At 39.4% G+C, this 25,305-nt stretch overlaps 1 protein-coding gene across 1 annotated transcript in view; it reads left to right on the top strand.

Annotated features, from left to right (window-relative positions):
- Positions 1-25,305, top strand: part of KPNA4 (karyopherin subunit alpha 4) — a 54,829-nt gene that overhangs the window by 14,179 nt on the left and 15,345 nt on the right. Inside the window, exons 2-14 of the mRNA XM_006123437.4 lie at positions 2,167-2,211; positions 3,878-3,967; positions 4,071-4,100; positions 4,218-4,270; positions 6,461-6,556; positions 6,755-6,840; positions 10,268-10,354; positions 11,677-11,846; positions 11,951-11,995; positions 13,487-13,618; positions 13,889-14,017; positions 18,397-18,501; positions 20,366-20,437. Of these exons, the coding sequence (XP_006123499.1) occupies positions 2,167-2,211; positions 3,878-3,967; positions 4,071-4,100; positions 4,218-4,270; positions 6,461-6,556; positions 6,755-6,840; positions 10,268-10,354; positions 11,677-11,846; positions 11,951-11,995; positions 13,487-13,618; positions 13,889-14,017; positions 18,397-18,501; positions 20,366-20,437 (1,140 nt within the window). The remainder of the gene's footprint in view (positions 1-2,166; positions 2,212-3,877; positions 3,968-4,070; positions 4,101-4,217; positions 4,271-6,460; positions 6,557-6,754; positions 6,841-10,267; positions 10,355-11,676; positions 11,847-11,950; positions 11,996-13,486; positions 13,619-13,888; positions 14,018-18,396; positions 18,502-20,365; positions 20,438-25,305) is intronic.

The following is a 25,305-nucleotide window of genomic DNA, read 5'->3' as shown; positions in this document are numbered from 1 at the left end:
ACAATTATAAGAAATATTGTTCCTGGGCAATTACCAGGTGCTGGATTCTTGGCAGAACCAGGCTCAGGCCTTGTCTGCACCTAAAACCTAAGAATGTTACATTTCAGTTATCTGGCCGATCATGTAGTCCATGCAATTTGTATCAATTCCATGATTAGTCAATAAGGGGCCACTCTGCAGAGCTGCAGTGGGGTAACGCCCAGAGTTGGCTAGAACTGGGACTGAGCAGTCCCGGCTCACGCTGGCTCCAGGAGCCATCCATGCTGTAGCTCTGCATTTTAAATGTTGTATGAGATTCTGAGGGAGTCAGTCCTGGCTTAGGCTGAGTCCAGTAGCTCGTGATGCTGTCAAGCCAAATTCCCCCAGCACCAGCTCCTGTTCGCCCCTTCAAACAGAGGCAACACGGGTGGAGGAATGAGTAGTTGAGTAGTCAACTACTCACTAACATCCCTACTAAAACCTAGCTATGTCACTCAGGGATATAAAAAGTTCACAACCCTTTGCAGTTAAACTGGCCTATGCCCCAGTACAAACATATGGAATTCTTCTAAGCAACCAAGGAGGTAGATTTATTAAAGCAGTGAAAACTCCTGTTACTGCAATAAATGTCTGCACCATAGCGCTACCACTTCAGTGCAGCTGCAGCGCATAGTTATGCTTTTGTTGTGCTTGTACTGTAGATATAGCCTCTAATTTAAACAGATGCTTCTTTGTGTTACATCAGTCATTTTCTCTCAAGAACTACCATTTATCCTTAAGCACCTCTTTGGAGTTCAAGTGAATAATTACAAGTGATAGTTTTCTCTAATACAGGGGTTCTCAAAGTGTAGTTCATGGACCACTAGTGGTCTGCAACCATCGTGCAGTTTGGCTGCAGGTTTGGGGGTTTTCTCCCACAGAAGGGAGCTTGTGCTGGCACTCCAGCCCCACAGCCCCCCCCCTCCTGCAAGGTTGGAACATAAGCACTGGCTTCTCATTGTGTGGGGTGGAGAAGGGAGCTTTGTAGGTTGGATCTGGTTTGCAGGGGAAGGAAGCAACTCTGCACATTACCACTCCCCCTTCCCCTAGCTGGGGGAAGGGCAGTGCAGGAAACTGCTCACTTGGAGACTTTCCCTGCTGCTCCCATTGGCTGGAACGACAGCCAGTGGGGAGTGGTGCCTGGAAGTGATGGGAGGCACAGAGCCAGGTAAGGACCCCTCCCCCCCCATTTCCCTCGTACCTAGACCCCATACCCTCACCCTGCTCCTGCACCCTACCTCCCTTCCAGATCACAGAACCCACACCCTGCTACTGCATCCAACCTCCTGGCAAGACCCGCATCACCCTTCCTGCTGGCCAGGCCAGACCACACCACCTTACCCTCTTCTGCACCTATTTTGCCATCGTGGATGGTTGGCTGGTGGTCCATGGGAAGGTCAGGGTTGAGCATGGTTGGCCAATGGCCCACAAGTTTGAGAACCACTGCTTAAGTGTATGTTAATGTTGGACTAGTTCTATTAAAATATTCTAGTTTAGCTTTGAAATAAATGTATTCTGAAAACCCAAGCCAGAAAGGGCTATGCAATTTTCTGGAAAATTATGAAATAAATTAAAAGCCTCTGTACAGAACTATTTTTTTTATTGTGAGTAATTTATATTTATTGGGTTTTGTTGTTACCATGTTTTCCGATAAACAATCTAATCCCCCCCCTATTTCCTCCTCTACATAATTTATTCCCTTGTTTCTATGTTCTACTTTCCCTGTTGATGGATAGTCCCTCTATTAGTTTTTAATTAGGACAGACAAGTAGTGATGTGAAAGGGTAACCAGTGGGAGCTGGAGCAGATATGCAGGGAGCCCCTGTGAACAGGGTTGGGAGCAGGAGCCCTGAGGGTTGGGGGCTGCCCCAGTTGGGTGGAAGCAATTTCCTGCTTGGATTCAGCTTAGTTCTTTAGCCAGTTAAACATTGTTAACCTAATGTTTAACTGATTAATCAGGTTTTTACATCCCTACGAGTAAGGCTGAGGAAATTTATGCAAGTTATTGCAGGTATTATTCAGCAAAAATGGTTTAGTTACTGTATTAAATAGAAACAGAACCTGTATTTAATGGTAACTTTATATTTAAAAATAAGTTTCCATCCTGATGACCCCAATGTAGTTGATCTCTTATCTTAAACTTTTTAGACTATGAGAAGACAACGAAATGAAGTTGTCGTGGAGTTAAGAAAGGTAAGATGGATGAATGTTTCTACTAAATATTTTTAATTCTCAAGCATTTGAATAGAAATTATAAAAGCTTTTTAGTGTCTTAAGCAGAGACATTCGTAATACTTTTTTTTATAGACCATTTAAAAATGCTGTCAATTTTATTTATCTGTTTTCAGAGTCTATGTAAAAACTCTTTCATTTTTGGTGGGGAGGGGAGCTTTAAAGCAGATGATACAAAGTCAAGAACTATAGGTGCACATTAGCTGCCTATGGATCAATGATTGATTTGTGTAACTAGTCAAACTAGAAGTCAAAGATCTTTAAGTGGAAATATCTCTTCGATGGTTGCTTCACTGATAACCAGTCCCTGCATTGCCCTTTATTTGCTTCCTGTCTCTAAACACTCATCACTAGACTGTTCCCCTTAACCCTGTCTTATTTACTTGGTTTCAGCCAGATAACATGTAGTAGCCTATAGAGGAGAGCAAAAAATCCTCAATGTCCATACTCATTAATACTGGATGACAAGAGATTTAAAAACTTAAAAAAATAGTCTAGTAGCACTTTAAAGAGTAATAAAACATATAGATGGTATCATGAGCTTTCATGGCAAAACCCACTTCAGATGACTGGAGTGTTGGAAGTCCAGATCCAAGAATAAGGGCTGCAGTCGATGTAGAAATCAAGACTCTCGTTATGATCATTAGTAGGGGTCCCCATAGAAGCCTTCCTGTTGTGGGATTGGCAGAGATTTAAAATCATTGCTTATTTCTTAAAGTAGCTGATGTGAAAATACTGCATGTTTATACAGCACTGGTATAGTGGAATGTTTGGGAAATATGGTAACTTTCACTTAGACATCTTAAATTCATTTCCATGCTTAGTTTTCTCAAGTGGAATACTTATTTGCCAAGCTTTCAGAGAGGTAGCCAATTTAGTCTCTATCTGCTAAAATGATGGAGTCGTGTGGCACCTTAAAGACTAACGGATTCAGCAGATGCATTGTACATATGAAAGCTTATGCCCAAATAAATCTTTTGGTCTTTAAAGTGCCACAGGCCTCCTCACTAGTTTTCCCAAGCTTTGTTTTCTCAACACTTGAATCCTTATTTTCAGATTCTCAAACCCCATCATGCTCCTTAGTAGTCATGGCATATTTTGCAATACCAAACTACTGAGTTGTTTGCTGTGAAATCTGAACAGCGTTTCCACAAAAAAATTTCCTCTTTCTATGTCAAGTTTGGAACAAAACAAAAATAGCATTCAGTTCAGTGAAACTTTTATTGAAGCAAATGATGGGCATAGAAGGTAAAACTCTGGATATTGGAACTTGGGTTTGGGGAGTATATTAGAACTCTGAGGAGAAAAATCTTAGGACAGAATGTACTACTAAGATTAATTGAAATTCACTGCATTTAATTTTCTATGAGGAATGAGTTGTATATAGGTCATGTCACATACAGTAAAATCTTTATTGCTACAGTTGTTATAAAGAGCCATCCTGTTCCTCAGGAAAGTATAAATGGAGAGTACTCATCTTAGTTGCATACTTTCATGCCTTGCTTGATTATCTGAGCATTAGTAGTTCTAACGAAATACTTTTACCCACAAATTAAAAGAGAGTCTCCTCAGCTTTTACAGAAAAAAATCAATCTGCAAAACACAGCAACTTTATTTTTCTTTAAAGAACAAGAGAGATGAACATCTCTTAAAAAGAAGAAATGTACCCCATGAAGATATCTGTGAAGATTCAGATATAGATGGCGATTTCAGAGTGGTAAGAAACTTCAGACAGTAATTTTTTAAAAAAAATCCGTTAATTTGTAACTTTAAACAAAAAACGTATCTTATGGTGGTTTTGTTTTTTTTCCTATCCTCAGCAAAATACCTCATTGGAGGCAATAGTTCAGGTAAAAAATATTTATTTTTTCTCTGAACTTTTTTTGGCTTAATGGCAAATGTAAAATGGCTGAAATCTAAATTATTGATTTTTTTTTTGTTTAATTTTTATTTATTTTTTATTGTAGAACGCTTCAAGTGACAACCAGGGTATCCAGTTAAGTGCAGTACAGGCTGCCAGGTAAGAGTACGTTTTGCTAGCTCTACCCTTGCAGTTTATATAGTGCTGCTAAATTAAGAAAATCAGGCATTTTTGCAATAATAGATAGAATGGTGATGTCCCCTCTGTATCAAGTTTGCCAAATATTAGGGCTACAATAAAATATCCTGTTTTGTTTAGAAAACCAAATAGACATAGTGTAGATATTAAGGTTGAATTATCTTAAATATTCATGTGAGCTCTAGGACTTCAGTAAATACCATACTGACATACAAAATAAATTGAGTAAAAATCCTAATTGATTTTATATTGGGACATTTTTAAAATGAATTGTCTGAGTTGGGGAGAATCTTCACTCAGAAGGGCTTTAAATCATTATAAGACTTAGCCAAATTTTTTCCAGCTTCCTAATTGCCAAATATTGGAGGACACTTTAAGGAGCCTATTAACTGTTCAAGTAGCAGTTCTTGCGCTGTTGCCTCTAAGGTCTTGTCTACATGAAAGTTGCATCAGTTTAACTTGGTGTGAATTTTTTTTTAAACCTCCTTAAATGGGTGCAAAGCTGTGTGGACATTTCCTTCCGTTTAAACCCAATAAGGAATATATTTAAAGTACACTGAAACATGGCAGGTTTAAAGGGAAATAAGAAAGTCCACGTGCTCTTTTTGCACTGATTATATTGGTTTAGAAACAAATGTTATTAACTTACTGCTACTTTTGCATGCAGACAAAACCTGTAGGCAGAGGTCCTTGTAATATAAGATGTGAAAGCTATTTAGTTGTTTCTCTTCTACAGCTCTACTACCTTAGACAGCATCTGAAGTTTGAGCAGAAGGAAGGATGTGAGCCACCTGTAATTGCCTGAAATGCATAACTAGAGCATATGGCAAGGATCCATCACTATTTAACAGAAGCAGATACAAATAACTAGAGTTAACTGATTCTTGGAGCCAGAGTCTTGAACTTCCTAAGATGATAGCAAATAAATTTGTTGTAGACTTTGAGTAAACCTAAACTAGGCTTTGTTACCATTGAAAGAGTACATATGTTTTGTACGGACTAGGGATATGTATTGTAATTCATCTTAGGATAACTTGTCTGTCCATTTACATCTCTCCTACAAAGGATGTTTTTCTGCTCATTTGGCAAAATAAATATACATCTGCAGTAACATCACATAGCTTTTACAAACTTCAGATATTCAAAGCCCCCTTCCCAAGGTTGTATTGAGAGATTTTTCACTATGCAGATTCTGCTTTACTTGCCAGTTTAAGGCAATGATCAACAGTAGTATTCAGAACTGAAAGCAGTAGCAGTTAGCTACATGTACTTTTTTGTCAAGCATGTCCACTGTTCCCTCTAGGGAGATATTTTTGGTGTGGGCTGGGGCATGAGGAAAACAATGTTCTTCTGAAACAGTCCCACTTGGACTCCTCGCAGGCCTCCACTCACTTTAATGATATTGAAAAGAGAGGTTAAAGGAGTGAATATTCCAGTGGGTTTGTACTCCCTCCTTCCTAGCAGCACATGCATTTGTATCCTGCTCACACTGACTCCTTAGTGAGGAAGAGAAGGGAAAAGATGTCCTGGCTGTCCTAACAAAGCTACTTAAATGCCTGCTTATCCTCTGATCCAGCTGGGAATATAATGCTAGGGAAGGACATGTGGATGATACCACTGTCATGAATATGCTATGAGTACAAAACAGTTGTTCAGCTCAACAGTCATACTTTTAGGAGTAGAGGCAGTGTGATTGGCTGAAGTAGTAGCTAAGTACAGTAAAACCTGTGTTATCTGGCATGGTTGGTGATTAGGGCATTCCGGTTATCTGAGGGGCCTATCAACCTAGGAAAAACCAATGGACAATAATAGTAAAACTCAAGTTTTTAATATTGGTAGTTTTGTAGTGTGAGGCAGTTGGTCTCATATTTCTATTTTGCGTTAAAGATGATTAATACCTCTTAAATAAAAAAATTGTTAAGCAAATCATGATAAACCAAGCCAGGCCTGTGTGCCTGAAGATGTGACAGTATTGTGGCTGGGAGCAATGCCGGTTAACAACGTTTTCTGGTTAACAGAGTGCCAGATAACAAAGGTTTCACTGTACACAACTTTTCTGGAATGCTCAATTCACAGTTGTTGGGTTTTTTTTTAAGTCCTTTAGGGGATTTCTCTGCAAATGTCATATTTTCTTATTTTGTCCCTGAACAGGAAGCTTCTTTCCAGTGATCGCAATCCACCAATTGATGACTTAATAAAATCTGGAATATTACCAATTTTAGTGCATTGTCTTGAAAGAGATGACAAGTGAGTTTTTTTTGTTTTTTGTTTTTTTTTTAAAGAAAGTACTGATAAAAAAAATTGTTCTGGGAGGACTTCATAGAAATCCTTTTGATAAACAGTTAATGCATGCATTTGCAAGTATCCATGTTAAGTTACTATATTGGTTTCAGAAAGAAAGTATTCTGTATTACAGTAAACGTAACTTTGTATTTTTATTTATAGTCCTTCTTTACAGTTTGAAGCTGCATGGGCTTTGACAAACATTGCATCTGGAACCTCTGAACAAACGCAGGCTGTAGTTCAGTCCAGTAAGTTGATCAGTTTTTATAAAAATGCATTTCACATGCACACTATAATTTATTTGTCACTTGTTCCTCATATTTTTAGAGCACCTATACACTATCTCTCTCCCTCAAATGTTCACCAATCTACACTATATAGGACTGGTACTTCATGTGATAGCCAGTATAGTTGAAATTGAGTTGTCAATCATAGGCACATAGTTGAAGGACCTGTTCAGGGTTCTCGTGCCAGAAATTTTACCTCTTCTCTGGCAAGCAGCATCAGTTGAAGCACCTATCTGCTTTTGTTCTTTATTTTTTCAGATTTGAAATTCACTTGGGTTTCCTGATGATGAGTAAATCTCTTGTGGGAACTCACTGTTTTAACAGTTAATATCTGCTGGTTTTCCAGATTTCAAACACTATTTTTACTTTCACAATTAGGAGGGACTCGCTACCTAATTTTGGCGAAGGAAGAAATGGTAAAATCCAAGTCAGAGGCTGTCCCCTGAGGAATTTACTACACTGAAAATAAAATGTCGTTGTGTTTGATTGTTAGGAAGGAATTTTTGTACCTGTAAAGCCACGTTGCCAGATGAAACATACAATTGTTTTGTTCTGTGCCTTAGATATTTTATTAGTTTTAAATATACTTGAACATCAGCTTAGGAGATCAGGGCTCAGTAGAGCTTCGCTAGTATTGAATTCGACAAATCTTTTTGAGGTCTGAATATAGAATTACTACCATCTTCAAGCAATTTTTTGTAGTTGAATCAAATTTACTTCCTTTTCTCTTTCAATTCCTTGTAGATCTTCTATAATAAATAAGGGAAAACTTGTTTTATAAACAGACAAGGAAAAAATGAAGTCCATACAACTAAAACAGAACAGGAAGTATCAAATTTTCACATACTGCACTATAAACCACCAGTGCTGGGCATGCTGAATTGCTAACACTCTGAAAGGGCAGAAGAAACTTTTTCCACTGAAGAAATTTAATGTGTGAAAATCTCACATTAAATATTTAAGAATAAGAAGACAGTTAATCAAAATATAGAATTGACTCAATAGGAAAGTAGTTTTCAAACTGGTGTACAAATGAGCTCATCAGGTGGTACTAAAAAAAAAAATCATGCTATGGAAGATGTGTTGTTACCCTTCACAAACCATCCCCCACATTTCCTCATTTTCACAGATATTTTATGACCTTTTGTCAGATGGGGGAGTGTGTGGTAGGCTACATTATTTGGAAAGAGTACATGGCCTAAACAGTTTGAAAACCACTGCATTAAGGGAAAATATCCTGCTTAAACACTACACTCTAATTTGAATGATGACATTGACATGTTAGCTTGATTAGATTGATACAAACATAAGTAATTCTAATTTAATCTTTAATTTGTTTTATCTTTGATAGGAGAAATAAAACTTATTGTGATACATCTGTGACCACTTGACAATAACATAATCTGAACGTGTTGGTCATGCTTTTCAAATACAAAGTTAAAATAGATTTTGTTTAAGCCTTTTTTTATATGAAATTTGGAGCAAAATTTAGAGTCACTTCTTGGTCTGGGAATCTGAGAGCTAATAAGAGAAAATGCTGGAGGGAAATGCAAAGTTATTTCCTCAGAAGCAATAGATTCATCCTGAATATCTAACTTTAAAGTACTATGTAAGCAAATCCAAGGCGAATATTTAACAAAATTAACCAAAGAAAAAGTAAAAAAAAAACAAAAGAGGATTTGTGATCTTAAGTCTTCAGCTCTTCATCTGAGAGTTTGTATCTAATCAGAGAATGAATCTGTTCTATGAAATTGCAGTTGGTTACAAAACTTTCTTAGGGCATTGTCAAAGTCATCTGAAATCAGTGTAGGATTCTATTGAGTTCAAAGGAGTTGGACTGAGCCATCAAAGAGCATGTGCTTACTCCAATACTGATATCCTCCACTCCTGATATAATTGCAGAATCTGGTATCTAGATTCAGTTTTCCCTGTTGCATAATGATGCATTAAACTCATTTTATTTCTGTCTATAAAGCTAGTTTGTCAATGGACTTAAAACCCAGGATTCAGTCTGGCAATTCTGATTTTTCTACTGATGGAATTAAATTAGAAACAATGTAAATATACCTAGTTTCATTAGAGTATTCTGTACTCAAACAGACTCTCCAGCCATGGTTTATTTGACTGAAGAAAGAGGCCCGCTAGCATCTCTCCAGAAAGACTAGTAATTGAAATTGCTGTGGGTATTTTGCTCTTTATTACACCTTAGCATTGTAAATCCTCTGGTTTTAATATTGAATAAAGTAGGTCAGTGGCTAATTTCAGTTCTTAAAACATGTTTAGTATGTCAGGTGGTGCAGTGGTGTGTTATCTGATTAAAACTAATAGTTTGACACTAAAACCAAATTATAAACACAACCTTCTATCTTCCCCCTAAATTAATGTGAATTCAGTAAACAACTGCACCCAGTGAATTGGGCACCAAGTAATTAACAGGTCCTTCAAAGTTAACAAGTATGAAGTCCTTCTTCAGGAATGTGTTGCACAAGTGCCTTAGCTTTTGGGTATAAGAGTAGGAACAGACAGCATTATTCCAGATTGTCACAGTGTTAAATGTTGACTGAACAATGACACTGCTTGGGAGCTGACTTCTCCTAATGTCCCCATATGAGTCTGAAATACGTATCTTCTCCTTGAGTGATTTTTGTTTAAAGCTCTTCCTTACAGTCATCTTGCTGCTTTTGCCAGTCACTTTTTTTACTATATTTGAAGCTTCAGAATCATTTTTGTGGTAATCGTTTGATTGTCCCTTCTACTTTCAAGAGACAAGAAGAAAAGACAGACTATATAGGTGACAGATTCTGTAGTACAAATACTTTGATAAGAACTTCTAAGATTTTGCGTATTAAAAGTTGCTGACTAAAACATCTATTTATAACCAGTAATGGAAAAGAATGTAGGAAATGTGTAACTACTTATTCATGTTTAGTGACTTTTTTCAAAATAACTAATTGTGCCTGTTGGGTTGATCTTGAACTGTTGAAATCCCGTTCAGACAGCTCTAGATAAAACAGTTCAACATTAGTTTTGAAAGTCAGTGGTTGTCCGAAGAACTAAATATGCAATTTTAACATGAACCATGTATTAAGAATAATTCTGTGACAAAGTTACATAACTATCTTCAATATAATGAGAACAAAAGATTTGTCTGAAGTGCAGACTCTTCTGTAAAAGAATGGTAAGAAAGGAAAAGTTGGTTAATGATAAGTGTTTATATTTGAACATCATCTGGAAAAAGTGAAATCTTGTTAACCAGAAGAAGCACACAGCTGGAGAAAATCTTCACTTCATGGAGTAATGGAATTTGTTTTTAATTTGACCCAACTGTAATATGAGCACATTACTTTGGAACTAAGACTTTTGAGTAACAGAGTGCTTTATTTTGCAGATGCTGTGCCACTTTTTCTGAGGTTGCTACATTCACCCCATCAAAATGTGTGTGAGCAAGCAGTATGGGCTTTAGGCAATATCATAGGTTTGTGTTACTCTTGATATAAAAATTCAGAAGTTTCTTTTGAAATCCGATTAATAAAACAATTTGGATTCTAAAAAAACTTAAACAGTGGTCCTTAGACTTATTTGACCCACTCATTTGTCATTTGAAGTGCTGGGTTGTGCCCATGAAAGCTCTTGATACTATTTAAATATTTTTGTTAGTCTCGGAGGTGCTACAGGACCATTATTTAAATTTTTATTTTTTTAGTTATATACTTAACATGGCTATCCCTCTGAGACAATTTTGATTGTGTTATCTTCTAAAAATTAGAAATATGCTTAACTTAAAGAGCCATGGGATGGGGTTTAAGGACTTGATTTCCATCAAAATGCCCTTTGCTTAACCTCTGTGTTTCTTTCTCTTGCCCCATCCCTAACGCATGCATCTTTTACTCTAGATACAAGAAAATTAAAGAGAGTCTGTCTGGCAAACAAATTACATACATCATGTTATAATGAAAGATAACTTTAAACAGCTTTCATTTTAAAGGCTCTGGAACACCATCAGAGCTCCCTTTCAGTCACCAGTGCTTTCATAGTACACATTTAATATTTCTGGCCAAGGTCTTGGCTAATCTAAAACTTTTGTTTGTCTCTTTGATTATTGAATGGCAGAAATATTCAGATAGCATACTGGTGAGTGTAGTCAACCCCGCTGTACTGAATTACTGAAATGTGTTGGATTTGGGTATTGCTTTGTTTGTGACAATGAGCTAAGTTTTCAAAAACTCTGATTTCTAATTTTTCTTAAACATTCTTAAAGTATTATTACAGTCAGTTGTTGGACACGTCACATTTTGAGTAATGGTGTCTTGTTATGTGCATCCAAGGGCTTACATAGTTTAATGTGGATCTTAATAGTGAAGGGTTTAAACTTGTAAAAATGAAGACGTACTGGAAAGCTGACTTTGTCACTTGCCAGGATGTTGAACATTGGATGAGCACTCTTTTTTAACATTCTGATTTTGGTAGCACACAAGTTGCTTGGAGTTTCTACACTACGTTCTACCTGTGTTGCTCAAGATTTGAGTAATGCTAAACAGTGGGTATTGTGGAAACCGTCTCTTCTGAGATGTTTTCCTTTAAGAGGTATGTAGAAATAAATGCTATCTCCATGGGACCAGATATATAGTTGAGCCTGAGGCCCAACCTCATGCCCAAATTGTGCTTGAAAACTGGAAGAATATCCCTTGGGTCATCTAACTACTAGGCCCTTGGTTATTTAACATGGCAGTGTGGTTCTGCAATACCATCCTTTGTAAATAGTTTTTATCTTTGTAAAATAACTTAATGTTTACACAGGTGATGGACCCCAGTGTCGAGATTATGTTATTAGTCTTGGGGTGGTGAAACCTCTGCTGTCCTTCATCAGTCCATCTATTCCCATAACATTTTTAAGGAATGTTACTTGGGTCATGGTCAACTTGTGCCGTCACAAAGACCCACCTCCACCGATGGAAACTATTCAGGAGGTAAATTGAATTATTCATTTATAAATGTAATTAAACAGGTTGAATTCTTAATTGTCTTGATTATTGCTGTTAATATTAACGCGCTCTCTCTCTCTCTCCTCCAGATCCTTCCAGCCCTCTGTGTTTTAATTCACCACACAGATGTAAATGTGAGTTAAAAACATTTCCCACAAATTAGTTTGTGACTAGGTATAACTGCATATTGATTCTCATTTACCTTTTGTTTGAATACAAAGGGACATTATAGTGACTCCACATTGTGTTAAATAAGATACTGTGTCCTATACCTCTGAGTCTTTTTGAGGCATTGTCCATACAGGAAGATTTTACTGGCAATACCTGTATGTAGATCTCTCCTGTCTCCACCTGTAGCCACAAAAATGAGCCAGATATCTGAATCCACATCCGCAGATGTGGATACTCACAGATATAAAGCGAACATCTGCGAATTTTGCAGGGTGTAAGTACAAAATTTGTGTGCAGCCATATCCACATCCATAGGTATAAAGCAGATATCTGCAGATTTGCAGGGCTCAACCTGTATGCTTATATTAGCATAATCCCTTATGTGAACATTTTTATTGTTCTGTGTCTTTTTTTTCTGGTTTAGTTTGTCACTTGGAAAGAAGTCGAAGGCAAACTAAGAAAGTCAGTTTTATGCTCGAGTATGTAGACTTTGATATCCATTAACTATACCAGTTGAAATTCATGTGTTAAATTACACTGATATAACTGTTCCATGTATACAAGGCCTCTCCTTTGCCTCAAAATGTAGAGAAGTTTTAGGAAACTCCATGTAACTACAGATCAGTTCATTCTCACTTGTAGCAGCTGAAATGAAACTGACCCTCTTAATTCCTGAGAATTGCTTAGATTTTTGTAATCATGCATCTGAACTTTTAGTCTCCTTTTTTCAGAGACTGCTTCCAGTGTAATTTTGTAAATGCATTTTGTATACACATTAATGTAATTTTTGTGTAGTTCACCTGTGCTACTAAAAATGAAAATGTTATTTCAGCACGCAGTGCTACTGCATCTAGTTTCCACTAAGTAACTCAAACTCTTCTTTTTAAAAAGAAATCTGTGAAGGAACTCTACTTTGAACATAAGAGTAGTTATTCTTCCGTGTAAGGTGTGGCATCTTTCTGAGACTGTCTATTTTGTTGTCTTTAGGGTGACCGCACTTCAAGGATCAATTTTTAATTTTTCAAATATTGTTCATTTTAATTAAGATTCTCAAGAGGATAGATATGTTAGAATTCCTCACAGATATTTGGCCATTATAATCTTGGCTAGAGATATGTCATATTTTGTCCTATGTTCTAGCTACCAGGAAGGCAGCAGACAAAGGTGCAAAGAACAAATTATAAAGCGGCTGCATTTTATACTTGTTAAAGACAATGTTAAATAGCAGAATACTTTCCTTCTGTTTATAGATGTTAAAGAATCAAATCTTCTGAATGCAACAACTCTAATCTTGAAAAATTAAAAAAAACTAGAAACATTCAAGTGGTCTCTAACAGCAATCAAGTCTTGAACCAAAAAGATTAACTTTAAATAGAATAGGTTTATAAGATAGGTGTTGGCACATCTTCCTTAGACCATTCTTTCCTCATGGATTTGATAATTTTTTTTGTTAGATATTGGTAGATACAGTCTGGGCCCTCTCCTACCTAACGGATGCTGGTAACGAACAGATCCAGATGGTGATAGACTCTGGAATAGTCCCTCATTTGGTTCCCCTTCTCAGCCACCAAGAAGTCAAAGTGCAAGTAAGTTTAGATACTATGTTTTGAAATAAATAAGATATTGCTATTCTACAGTATTGAACTGGCTTAACTTTTTAATTTAGTTATCATTTTGACTAAAGTTTAACGAGTAAACTTTTATTTGCAGAACACTCAGGTTATATCAGTATCTGTTATCTGTTTTGTGGTGATATTTGAATGAAAATATTTTGCTTTTTTCACTGTTATGCTCAGCTCGCAGATAAAAATGTTTTTCTAAACGTTTGAGTTATTAAATACAGTGTGTTGTTTCAGACTGCTGCACTCAGAGCTGTAGGCAATATTGTTACTGGTACTGATGAACAGACGCAAGTAGTTCTGAATTGTGAAGCTCTTTCACATTTCCCAGCACTTCTGACACATCCCAAAGAAAAAATTAATAAGGTATGTAAATAAGTTGGGTATCAAATTTATCCATAGGAAAAATGATGATGATGATTTGCTCTTATTGTAAACATTATTGACCAAATGACAGCACAATATTTTTCCCCCAAATATTATAATTAAAGCTGATTTAGTCGCAGGTATTTTTAGTGACGTCATAGACAATAAACAAATTCACAGCCCTGTGATCTGTCTATAACTTATACAGCTGACAAAAATCTTGAGAGTGGGGGAATGGCACCCAGGGGCTGCTGCTAACGGGAGGGTTCTGGGGGCGATGCTCCAGGGCCAGGGGCCACTGACCAGCGTCTGCTCTGGCTGCTAGAAGGCAGTGGGTTAGCAGCTACTGGGGAGCAGGGACTGGCAGCCATGCAGGCTGTTCCAGAGGCCCCAAAGGTCAGTCACAATGGCCACTGCAGGAAACACTGAGATCACAAAGTCACAGAATCCATGAATTTCATAACATCTGTGACAGCAATGGAGCCCTAACTATAACCTGATGATGCATCTTTGTTGCAATACCAGTTTTTTGCTTATAAATCTTAATCTTGTTATATTTTCTTTATTTAAATTAAGCAGTCAGTATCCTAAAATCTAGGAAACCGCTTAAATATCCTTGCCAAATATAGTCATTCTTTGTAATAATGTCATCAAAATTGGGGCGTTTAGAATGTTATATAAACCAGTATTCATCCATAAACCCAACAGTGGGTTCTTGACCTTGTATGAAATTTGAGGCTTATGTTGTGCTGCAAGGTTGGCATTGCCCAGTCCCAAATTAATTTTTCCTGGGAACTGGTAAATAGTGGCTTATACTTAATTTAATAGTGGCTTAAACCGGGGAAAACAATTGCATCAGTACCCAGCAAGTTCAGGAAGCATAGAGTGAATCTTTTAAAACTATATCATTGAAATCTTAAGAATAGATTTAGTCTATCAATTACATCAAAGTTGGTCTTTTGTTAGAAATGTTGCATAGTCAGGTGGACCTGGTAGTCTGTTAGGGTATGTCTACACTACCCCGCTAGTTCGAACTAGCGGGGTAATGTAGGCATACCGCACTTGCAAATGAAGCCCGGGATTTGAATTTCCTGGCCTTCATTTGCATAAGCGGGGAGCCGCCATTTTTAAAACCCCGCTGGTTCGAACCCCGTGCAGCGCGGCTACACGGGGCTTGAACTAGGTAGTTCGGACTAGGCTTCCTATTCCGAACTACCGGTACACCTCGTTCCACGGGGTTCGAACCAGCGGGGTTTTAAAAATGGCGGCTCCCCGCTTATGCAAATGAAGCCCGGGAAATTCAAATCCCGGGCTTCATTTGCAAGTGCGGTATGCCTACATTACCCTCCTAGTTCGAACTAGGAGGGTAGTGTAGACATACCCTCTGTCTGATTGCTTAATGCTTCAGTCCTGCAACTGTAGGATAAACTACTTTTGTTTATATAGTATTGGAAACTGAAATTAGTTCTGACATCTATAACTTCCTTGCGAAAATATAAAATCAAAAGGTATACAGATATTTCAGGGTTCAGTAGCATAATTACATTTTTAGTAGTATTCCCACTGCTTTTTTCTGGAGTGGTAGAAAGAATGATTCTATCTAGTAAAAGCCTCCCTTGGTAAATAACATGTTATCCTGAAGCATTATGCTTGTTTTTCTGTGAAATAGTTTTTCTGCATCTTACATTCAAACCAAGAAACCTTATAGTGCTGTTTTGTGTGTTAAAAGTACTGTAAATGTGGAATATAGTTGGTTAAATTTACTCTCTAGGATATCTGTTTGAATGGTGTGTGTGATAGGAAGCATTCTAGTTTCAATGATTCATATTTCTTAATGTTGATGTTTTATAATGTATTTTTGAGAGAAAATGTACAAAGGCTACATGGTGGCACTAAAGTGCTAATTTTAGAGTGTATATGATAAATGTTGAAATTTTGGGGAGGGTTTTTGTTTTGTTTTCCACATTGCCAGTGATTAGTGCCCTAAATAAACTCACCAGATGAATCTAACCTGATTAGAAAGCTCTAAAATCTTCATTGGCATCAGTGATCTTGTGATTTTGATTTTAGAGTTCATCAGAGTTTGTAAATGTGACTTTGAGATTTTTATGTTAATTTCATTGAGAGCTGCTTATTCAGCTTGTCGCAAATGAAATAAAAGGTTTATATAAAGTAACCCCTGTGGTACAAATGGCGGGTAGTCAAATTATCCAATTAACCATAATAATGGCAGCCCTCAGTTTAATCATGCCTTCTTGAATAGGGGGTGCAGGAGGGAGGGGGCACATGCCCCAACACTGTGGGCAGGATGGACAAGGGGCTGACCAGCAGTTGGTCGGGCCAGAGTCTCTGGTGGTCTGGGAGAACTTTCTGGAGATCCTAGCACCTGCAGCATAGGTTTCCCACTCTTCTCCTCTCTCCTCCCTCCTCCCCCACTCTAACTCACTGGCAGTAGCAGGGAAAATGGAGCAACGCTTCCCCAACTTGAGGGAGGGAGTGGGACGCTGAGTGATTGCAGCTCAGGAAAGCACAACAAGCTGGGGCTATCATGTTCAGCTTCTGCTGCTGCTATCAGTGAGTGCAAGAGGAGGCAGATCACTGGCCCTGCTAGTTCCCCAGGTTTTATTGCTCAGGGGAGGAGATTGGGGGAAGAGGCAGAGCAGAAGAAGGGTGGGAAAGAGATGAGGCGAGAATGGGACAGGAGTGGAGCCTGAGTGGGTGTCCTGGCCCTTCCCTGGGCTGTGGGAGGAGAGCAATCACATGGCCTCACCAATTGCCTTAGTTCTTGAAAGTCTGAGCCTACAACAACTCTTGTGACTGTCATCTAGAATTTTTTCTTTATGGAGTGTTTTATGTGGCAGTGTCTAATATGACTCTGCCTATATCACATTGGGCACTCAGCTTCATGATTACTACTACCTAATTTGGGTTGAGTGTTGCCATTCTTGCCATTTATAACTTTATTATACATGTGTAACACAGTAAAATCAGTGCTTATGTAAATTGTACACATCTATCTGTGAGCCTGTTCTTATTCACGTTACAGACCACAGCAAACTTCTGACTTCATTGGAAGTAGGAGCACAATCACCTTTCCTCCTATATGTTTTGCAACAGGTTTTCAACTTGCCTAATGGTGGTTGAAAAATCTTGTACATTTAGTGAAAATTTTTAGTGAATATTGTTGAATTTTATCCAAGTTTGAAGGTATGGAGTGTTGGTAGCCATCGTGTGTGTGTGTGTGTGGTTTTTTGTTTTTTCAGTTGTCAGTTCATACCTGTTAATCCTGCACTATAGGTCTTGAGTAGCTTTTAGATTGATCTCAGCCTTGGGAAAACTTCAACCAGATTGAGTGATTTTTTTTTCTTTGTACAAAGAAAACATTAGTGTTGATATCTTCCTAGTAGTGGTAGAAAATACTACAGGGCCTTAATCTTAAAAATGTGTATTTGAAACCGTGAATACACATTTTCTGGATAAGTCTGAGGGGTAGCCGTGTTAGTCTGTAATCATTTAAGGGTTTTTTTTGTTTGTTTGTTTGTTTTTAGTTAATCTTAAATGACCTTAAAGACAAACAAAAATATATATATATAAATAGTATCATGAGCTTTCCGGGGGCACAACCCACTTCTTCAGATGAATGAAGCAGGAGGCACAGGGGGACAACTGTGAAATATCCAGAAAATGGTTTTCTGCTTTAACAGGAACAGATTTTTGCAGAGTGTAGGGAAATGTGTGCCTTCGTCACTGGCTGTTGAGCAAAGTTGATTTGTAACTTTGGAACCCTTTCAGCCCTCTGCTGAAGATAATGCTGCTGTTTTGAGTGGACTTTCAGGATGTGGAATTAACTGAGTTTTTTGGGGGCTGAGCTTTCTTTCTGGGGGGAAAAAGTATCAGTTAATCTACAGATTGAGAAGATAGCAATAATCCTATTGGTCTCCCATTGTAAAAAAACACTTTGGAGTTGGGTCCAGCCTTTTTTACCTCTTTCTTTAATGTACCTAATTGGATTATTGTTTGCAGTGGTGCCACGATATTGGGAAGAATAAGTGAGGTGAGGTGTAATCTTCTATTGGACCATCAGTGAAAGACAGCTAGCTTGTCAATTTCACCAGTAGAAGTTGATCCAAAAAAATGTCTTCACCCACCTTGTGTTTTCCAATTTGATTATGATTCTTAATGCAACTGCATACAGAACTACACTAATTTAAGTCTTTAGTTGTATTGATGGTTGGGTTCTAAGGCATGTTTTTCAACTTCAGAACTTATGAGTGTATTAGAATTGTAAATGAATGAAATCTTGCTGGAATGGAAATGGATGATTCAGAATTTCTCCCATGTATTTTTAAAGCTTATGGGTTTTTTTTTCCTTCCTGTAGGAAGCCGTATGGTTCCTATCTAACATCACTGCAGGAAACCAGCAGCAAGTTCAAGCAGTGATAGATGCTAACCTTGTTCCAATGATAATACACCTTTTAGATAAGGTTGGATAATAATTAATTTTATACTGTGTACATGAGGGAAAAGCAGTGCTGTAGAATTTCTGATAATTACTTATAGTCTTTATTTTTTGTAAGTCTGTTTTAATTGGTTTGAGGTAAGAATAAAAAGATTTTGCATATATCACTAGTTAGAGCATAGTACTTGAATTAACTAAAGTCTAAATTTCCTTTCTTGTGTCAGTGCTTCTCTAATTCATAGAGGGAAAGTAGTTTAGGGAAATGATCCTTTGAAAAATATCTTCTTACTAAGGATGTTAACATGTACTCATGTACACAGTTAACCTATGAGCCCAGGCTTATTGCTTAACCCACACGGTTACACAACCCCCCCCACTCTTGCTGCCTCGGTATCAGTGGGAACTGGCTGCCCCCCCTGTGATCCTGCCTCTGTATCAGAGATAGCAGTGGGGTGGGGATGGGCACAGGTGGGAGTCAGTGCTCAAAGCTTATTTAAAAGTTAGCTCCCCGTGAGCACTGGCTCCCTCCTGCCCTCTATGTATAAACATGTAACTGCTGAAATTTTCAACGATTACACATTTACAAAAATAAATGTTTAACATCCATACTTCTTACAGTTAAAAATTAATGTAAGATTTAAAATAAAATTATAGCATTCAAGAGTCATTGTGACTAAGTTCTGCACTTTGTAGAAGAAAGAGGTGGGAATGAATCTCTTCTCAAATGACTGAGGCTTTCAGCAGACTTCACAAAAATAAAGAATCAGGGTAATAATTTGTAGTTAATACTTTCAAGAATTCTTTTTAATGAAGATTTTCTTTTGCCTTTCTTTCTTTCTTTGGAAGCATTATAAGGAATTCTACAGTGATGACACTTCCAAACTCAATTGTCTCCAGTAGCTTAGGTTGCCATACATATCTGCTTCCAGAAGAGTAATCTCAAATTTATCATGGCCTGGAGCCGTAGTCCAAAAAGCAGATAAATCTTTATCACTAATTTTAACAAAGTAAATACCTATAATAGAATTAATTATATATTTGTGGTAGTTATATGCTAGCAGGTCTTCCTGCTGTGAGTATAGAACTTCACATATCCCTCTATGATGGGTGGAAAGCATAGTAGCTGTTAGCAGGCATTTCAGGATGCTTTTACTTCCTAGCACCTTATCAACCTGTAAGTGCTGGAAAGAAGAGGCTTCTGTAGTACTAATGATTATTACCAATATATTGTAATTTTTGAGAACAGAATTCCATAAAGGAAGCATAATTTTCTATTAAATCTAGGTGTTTTGGGTGAAATTAATAAACACACTAAGTATGCTTAAAAGCTCAGTGAGACCAAATGCTGAATTTCAGCTTCTAAAACAATATGGCATATCAGAATTAACACAGTTCAGTGTCTGTTACAGTGATACAGGTGGAAATAAATTATTACTTTTTTTTTCTTTCCAGTTGTTGTTCAGCTCTCTGCTCCAGGTCTAAACTGTTTTCTGCTGCCCTCTAGCTAATGACTGTGCAAGTGAGGCAGTGGGCAATGGTGGGTTGAATAGGAGGTAGAAAAGAGAGATTACAGAAGAAGTATAAGGGAAAATAAACGTGCTCTCCCCCACTATGTCCTAACACTTTACAAGATTTTTTTGCCTGTCTTTTTTTTAATTTCAACCTAAACTAATGGGGAGACAACCTGGGAGTTATACTGTAGCATCCCTGCCCTGGGAGGTTTTTAACAGGCCAGACAAACATCTGTTAGCAATAGATGTTTTGCCTTGGTTATACCTGGGGTCCTGGCTTAGCATGGGGGGTGGATGGATTGGATGACTTCTTGAGGTCCCTTCCAGCCCTACTTTTCTGTGATTCCAAATAATGTACATCCAACTATTGTATTTTAGGGTGATTTTGGTACTCAGAAAGAAGCTGCGTGGGCTATAAGCAACTTAACAATCAGTGGAAGAAAAGATCAAGTAAGTTAATACCTTTTTCCAAAATTAGTTTACACCTCTCCTTTTTTTTCTTTGTTTTTTTTTCCTTCATTGAGTGTATTTGACGTATTAAAAGTGGGGATCAGTATTTAAATTACCTGATAAAATAAGACAGTCTTCAGACTCCTTTAATTGATTTGCAGTAATTAAGGGAAACGGATGTAAGAGTGTACTCTGGTATTCATTTTTTGAGTGACCTAAGAATAGGAATATTGGTGGTGACTGAGTGGGATTAGAATGAAAGTTACATTGTACATGCAGTATAAAACTTAGTACCTAGCTGAATAATTACATTCAGTCTCAATTAACAAAGAGTGCAGAAAATAAGTGTGAAAACTAAGTTTTTTATTTGCAGAATAAGGGTGGGTTGATGGTCCAACTTCTATCCCTACATGTCCTTGAAATGCCTATGACAACAGGGCATTCCAGGAAAATTGGACCGCATTCTCCAAATGATTTGCAATTAGGTCTGGATATAAAATGTAAATTAAGTTTGTCCTGTTTCAGAAAGATCAGGCTAAAACTTGTATTGATGTTTGAGTTGGAGTGCATCAAATTGCAATGTTCAATGCCTTTCATTGTGTAATCTAAATGTAAAATTTTATGAACCAAAAAATTCATACACTTAATTTTGGATTTTAAGCATTCTAAACTGAACCTAAAAAACCCACTGTTTTCTAGAACATTTTCTTCGTGCTTCCTCTGTGGGTAGGCATGCTCATAGAGCCGGAGCACGTTGAAAGCAGTATCCATCAGTGCCCGTATGTGCCTTGGTTCAACTCATGCTTCTGACCAAGAAGATAAAGGATGGGTGGGAGAGCAGACCAACCACCTCCAATTCCTTCTCACTGACACACACATTAAGGGTCAGAACCTCCAGTGTCTAAAGTTTCAGCTTTCTTCTTTATCCGTGAATATATTTAGATACCTGAAAATAGTTTTTATAGTTCTAGTTATAAAGTTTTGGTCTGATAATTGTAGCATTGGTCTCCTTGAGTTGGGGAGCATCTCCCATTTACCCTGTTAGCGTACTGGTCTATATCCAAGACTCTGGGCTTCAAAATTTGTTGTCCTGCTTGTGGTTCTTTTTGGTCAATGAAGACCATCAATGCTGCTTGTATTACCTCAAGGAAACCCACATCCTGTCAACCTCTGTCTGCAATATGTTCCCCAGCTGTACCCAGAAAGGATGGGAACCTGGTCTTAAGAAGCCAATAGAAGAGTCCTAAGGCCATGGTTGTACTTAGGCCAAGAGATCCTCTACCCCGAACACTTACGTAACTCAGCAAGAAGCATGCTACCTGCCACAAAGTCTGACTCTTGAGTAAAGGAGTCTACTCCAACAGGTCCAACTAGACCTTGCCAAAAGAAGAGAATGGGTAACAGTCTCATAAGTATGAGACTGCCTTCCTCCCAATCCAATTTAAAGAAGTTGGATTCAGACTTTCCTGAACTGCAAGTCCGTAACCTCTGCCCAACATCTTCAGACCTCCTACATTTGAGACATGACAAGAGAGTCTAGGACAAGTGAAGCAGAATGGCTCTTGCCAGTGCAGTGAGTGGGGGGGAGAGGGGCTGACTCCTTCTGCTGCCCCATGCTATGTCCCTTGGGGAAAGAGATGTAAGGGAACAGGAACACGTGCGTGCGCACATGCCTCAGGGTCTCCTGAGCTGGATTATGAAACTTCTTTGGCCATAGATGGCTCATAAGCTGTGAGTTTGAGAGCCCCGGTGCAGGGCTCCATTTGCCCTGGACTATGATTCAGTAATCCCTCCAGTAGTCCCAGACGCACACCCTGGGATTGTCAGCACAGATTAAAACCAAACACCAAGAGCATCAGTTACTCACCAAAAAAACACTGTGTGCATCTACCGTGAAGAAAAGTCTATTTACAAGCTGGCCTAGACAGATGACTCAGCAATTCTTCCACCAGAGAAAGTAAAGGGTTCAAAAGGCCCACTTCCCTGCAACTTTGGCAACAGATTCCTCATCCCAGTTCCAGCCCTTGCCTAAAGATTTTTTTGTCAGGCGCTTCAGTGCTGCAACCACTGAGTTTAAAAACTCCTATCTTCCACACACTATGTGAGGTAAGGATGTTAAACGGTGGGTGATTGTGTAGTTGATACAATCGCGTAGTTAAGGGAGGGCACTCAGAAGGAGCTATCTGTGCTGCGGCTCTGCAGTTGAACTGTAGTAAGAGGCGGGTGCGCAGGGAGCCCGGCTCCTTCTACATTTAAACTGCAGAGCCGCAGCAGGGGTAGCTCCCGGACCCAGCACGAGCTTGGGACTGAGCTAGGCTTGCTCAGTCCCGGCTTGTGACTGGACTAGCTGCCCCTGTCTGGGGGGGCCCCGCAGCAGCAGCTCCCTGCTGGGAACAGAGCAGTGAGTCACTCCCAGCCATTATGGGGGGTCCTCTTCTATAAGGCACACCAAACCAGTCACACAGAGCACTTCCGTTTACCACCCTGGCTACCGGAAACCATACAGGCAATTCCTTGTGCCACCACCAATACCCCTTCTTATACTAGGGGTGGGAAACCTACAGCCTGTGGGCCAAGCTTGCCTTGATCTAGTCTGCAAGGCTCAGGGCTTGCCACTCTTTCCCCCCAGCCCCCACCCAGTGGTGCGAGCCAGTGCTGTTCCCCACTACAGCAGGTTTTGGGGGAGAGCCCCAAACCTCACCGGCTGGATCAAAGCAAGTTGGTGCTGGATCTGGCCCTTGGACTATCCCTGGCATAGGGAAGGAAGCAGGTTTCCACATTGCAAGAAGTGCTTCCCTGCAATGTGCAGCACCTGTGCGGGTCTCTTCCCCTCCTGTGGCTGCACCAGGTAGGCACCCCAGTCTTCTGCCCCCTAACACCCATACCTCACCCCCAATCTGCTCTTACATTCTCCCTCCTGCCCAGACCCCACATCTGCAGACTACTCCTGGGCAGGAGACGGGGGCAGATCGCACACTCCCAGCAAACTCCCTGACAGGACCCTCCGTACACTGTACCTCTCCTTTTTGGCCTAACCTAAGAACCTAGGAGACACACAAAAATCAACTAGTCCTAGGTCTCCAGAAGAGTTAATGCAGCGCTGGGGAAACTGCAAGCCATGGTGGCCCGAGTTTTAAGAATGAGGTTAGTGAGCGGAAGATTCTTTTTTTTTTTTTTTTCCTCTCTCTCTCTCTTTTTCTTTCTTCCTGTGGGTCAGTGGCCCCGACCCACAAAAGTTTCACCACCCCTGCCTTATATGAGGATATAAAAACTAGTCTCACCAAATAAAAAGGTGGTTCTGATCCCAAAAGACCTGCTATATTCTCAGGTGAATTTATAACGTAGAACCTTATCCAAAAAAAGCAGTCCGTAACCAGTACTTTAGAATCTAAAATCTACAGGTTTTAATAATAAAAAGGGAAAAGGGGTGAGAGTTCAAGTTACTAAAGGAATCAAAATATATATACCCACTGCAAAGTTCTGGTCAGAGGCTTGTAACATTGATGGAATAATCTGCTGTCTTAAGTCAAGTCTCTGAAATACATTAACATTGGATGGGTCATCAGTTCTTTTTTAGGGCTTCAGTGCATTTAAGATTATCCAGACTACTGCCAAGGTGCTCTTGCAAACTGGCTCTGTACCAATTGGCTAGAGAGGTGATAGTTTGTCCTATAGAAGGAATATAAATTAGGGTTATCAAGCGATTAAAAAATTTAATTGAGTGCGCTGCCCCTTTAAAATGCCACCGCAGCATTTCAAAGGGGCAGCGCTGTGGGAGCCCAAGATCAGCTGAAGTCCTCAGCTGACCCCAGGCTCAGTGCAGCTGCCCCTTTGACACTCCATACCAGGGGCAGCACTGCAGGAGTCTGGGATCAGCTGGAGTCCCCAGCTGATCCCGGGCTTTGCTAGCACTGCCCCTTTGAAATGCAGCGGTGGTGTTTCAAAAGGGTAATGCTGTACAGCGCCCAGGATTAACTAGAGTCCCCAGCTCACCCATGCAGTGCTGCCCCCTTTGAAAGGCCGCCCTAGCATTTCAAAGGGTCAGCACCGTGGGAGCCCAGGATCAGCTGGAGTCCCCAGCTGATCACAGGCTGTGTTGAGTTGCCCCTTTGATGTGCCAGGGCAGTGCTTCACAGGGGCAGTGCCACACAGCTGACCTCAGGCGCTGACCCTTTGAAATGCAGCAACAGCATTTCAAAGAGGCAGCGCAATGCAGCCCCGGGATCAGCTGGGGATTCCAGCTGATCCCAGGCTCCTACTGACTGCTCCTTTGAAACGTCCTGGCGGTGTTCCAAAGGGGCAGCACCACGGAAACACGTGCCATTAATGCGTTAAAAAAAATTAACGTGTTAGTTGTGCTCTGCATTAATCACAGGCGTTAACACAGCCTTAATTAACAGCCCTAATATAAATATTTGGCTGATTTCCCCTGCCCCCCCCCCCCCCCCCCCCAAGGCCAGCAGGGCCCAGTGGCTAAAAGAGGCAAAGAAGCTGGATGTCTCTGGTCATAAAGTCTATTAAGTTTCACATCTTAAATCAATAAGCAGTACTAAGCCACTATGCCTTCAACTCCTAGAATTCACTGTCCAAATTCCAGGAGTTACTGCTAGCTGAAGCAAGGAGTTTGCCGCTGTGCTTCACAAGGGCAGAACAGTGTCTAGGACGGACCTCTTTGGTGGTGGCCTTAGACTCCACCAGTTCAGCTAGACTGATGGCCAAGGCTATTATCTTGGGGTGCAGCTCATGACTGTAGGTATCTGGCTTGCTGACAGAAGTCTAAAATGCAATCTGGGACCTCCCATTCAATTGCACAGGTCTATGCACTGGTAAAACCTGACTTCAGGCAGCATCGTCTGAAATACTTGCGG

The sequence above is a fragment of the Pelodiscus sinensis genome, chromosome 10 (assembly GCF_049634645.1).
Source record: "Pelodiscus sinensis isolate JC-2024 chromosome 10, ASM4963464v1, whole genome shotgun sequence".
In the NCBI taxonomy this organism is placed as follows: domain Eukaryota; kingdom Metazoa; phylum Chordata; order Testudines; family Trionychidae; genus Pelodiscus; species Pelodiscus sinensis.
The sequence above is the reverse complement of the archived record's forward strand: the minus strand, read 5'-3'. Positions and strand labels throughout refer to the sequence as shown.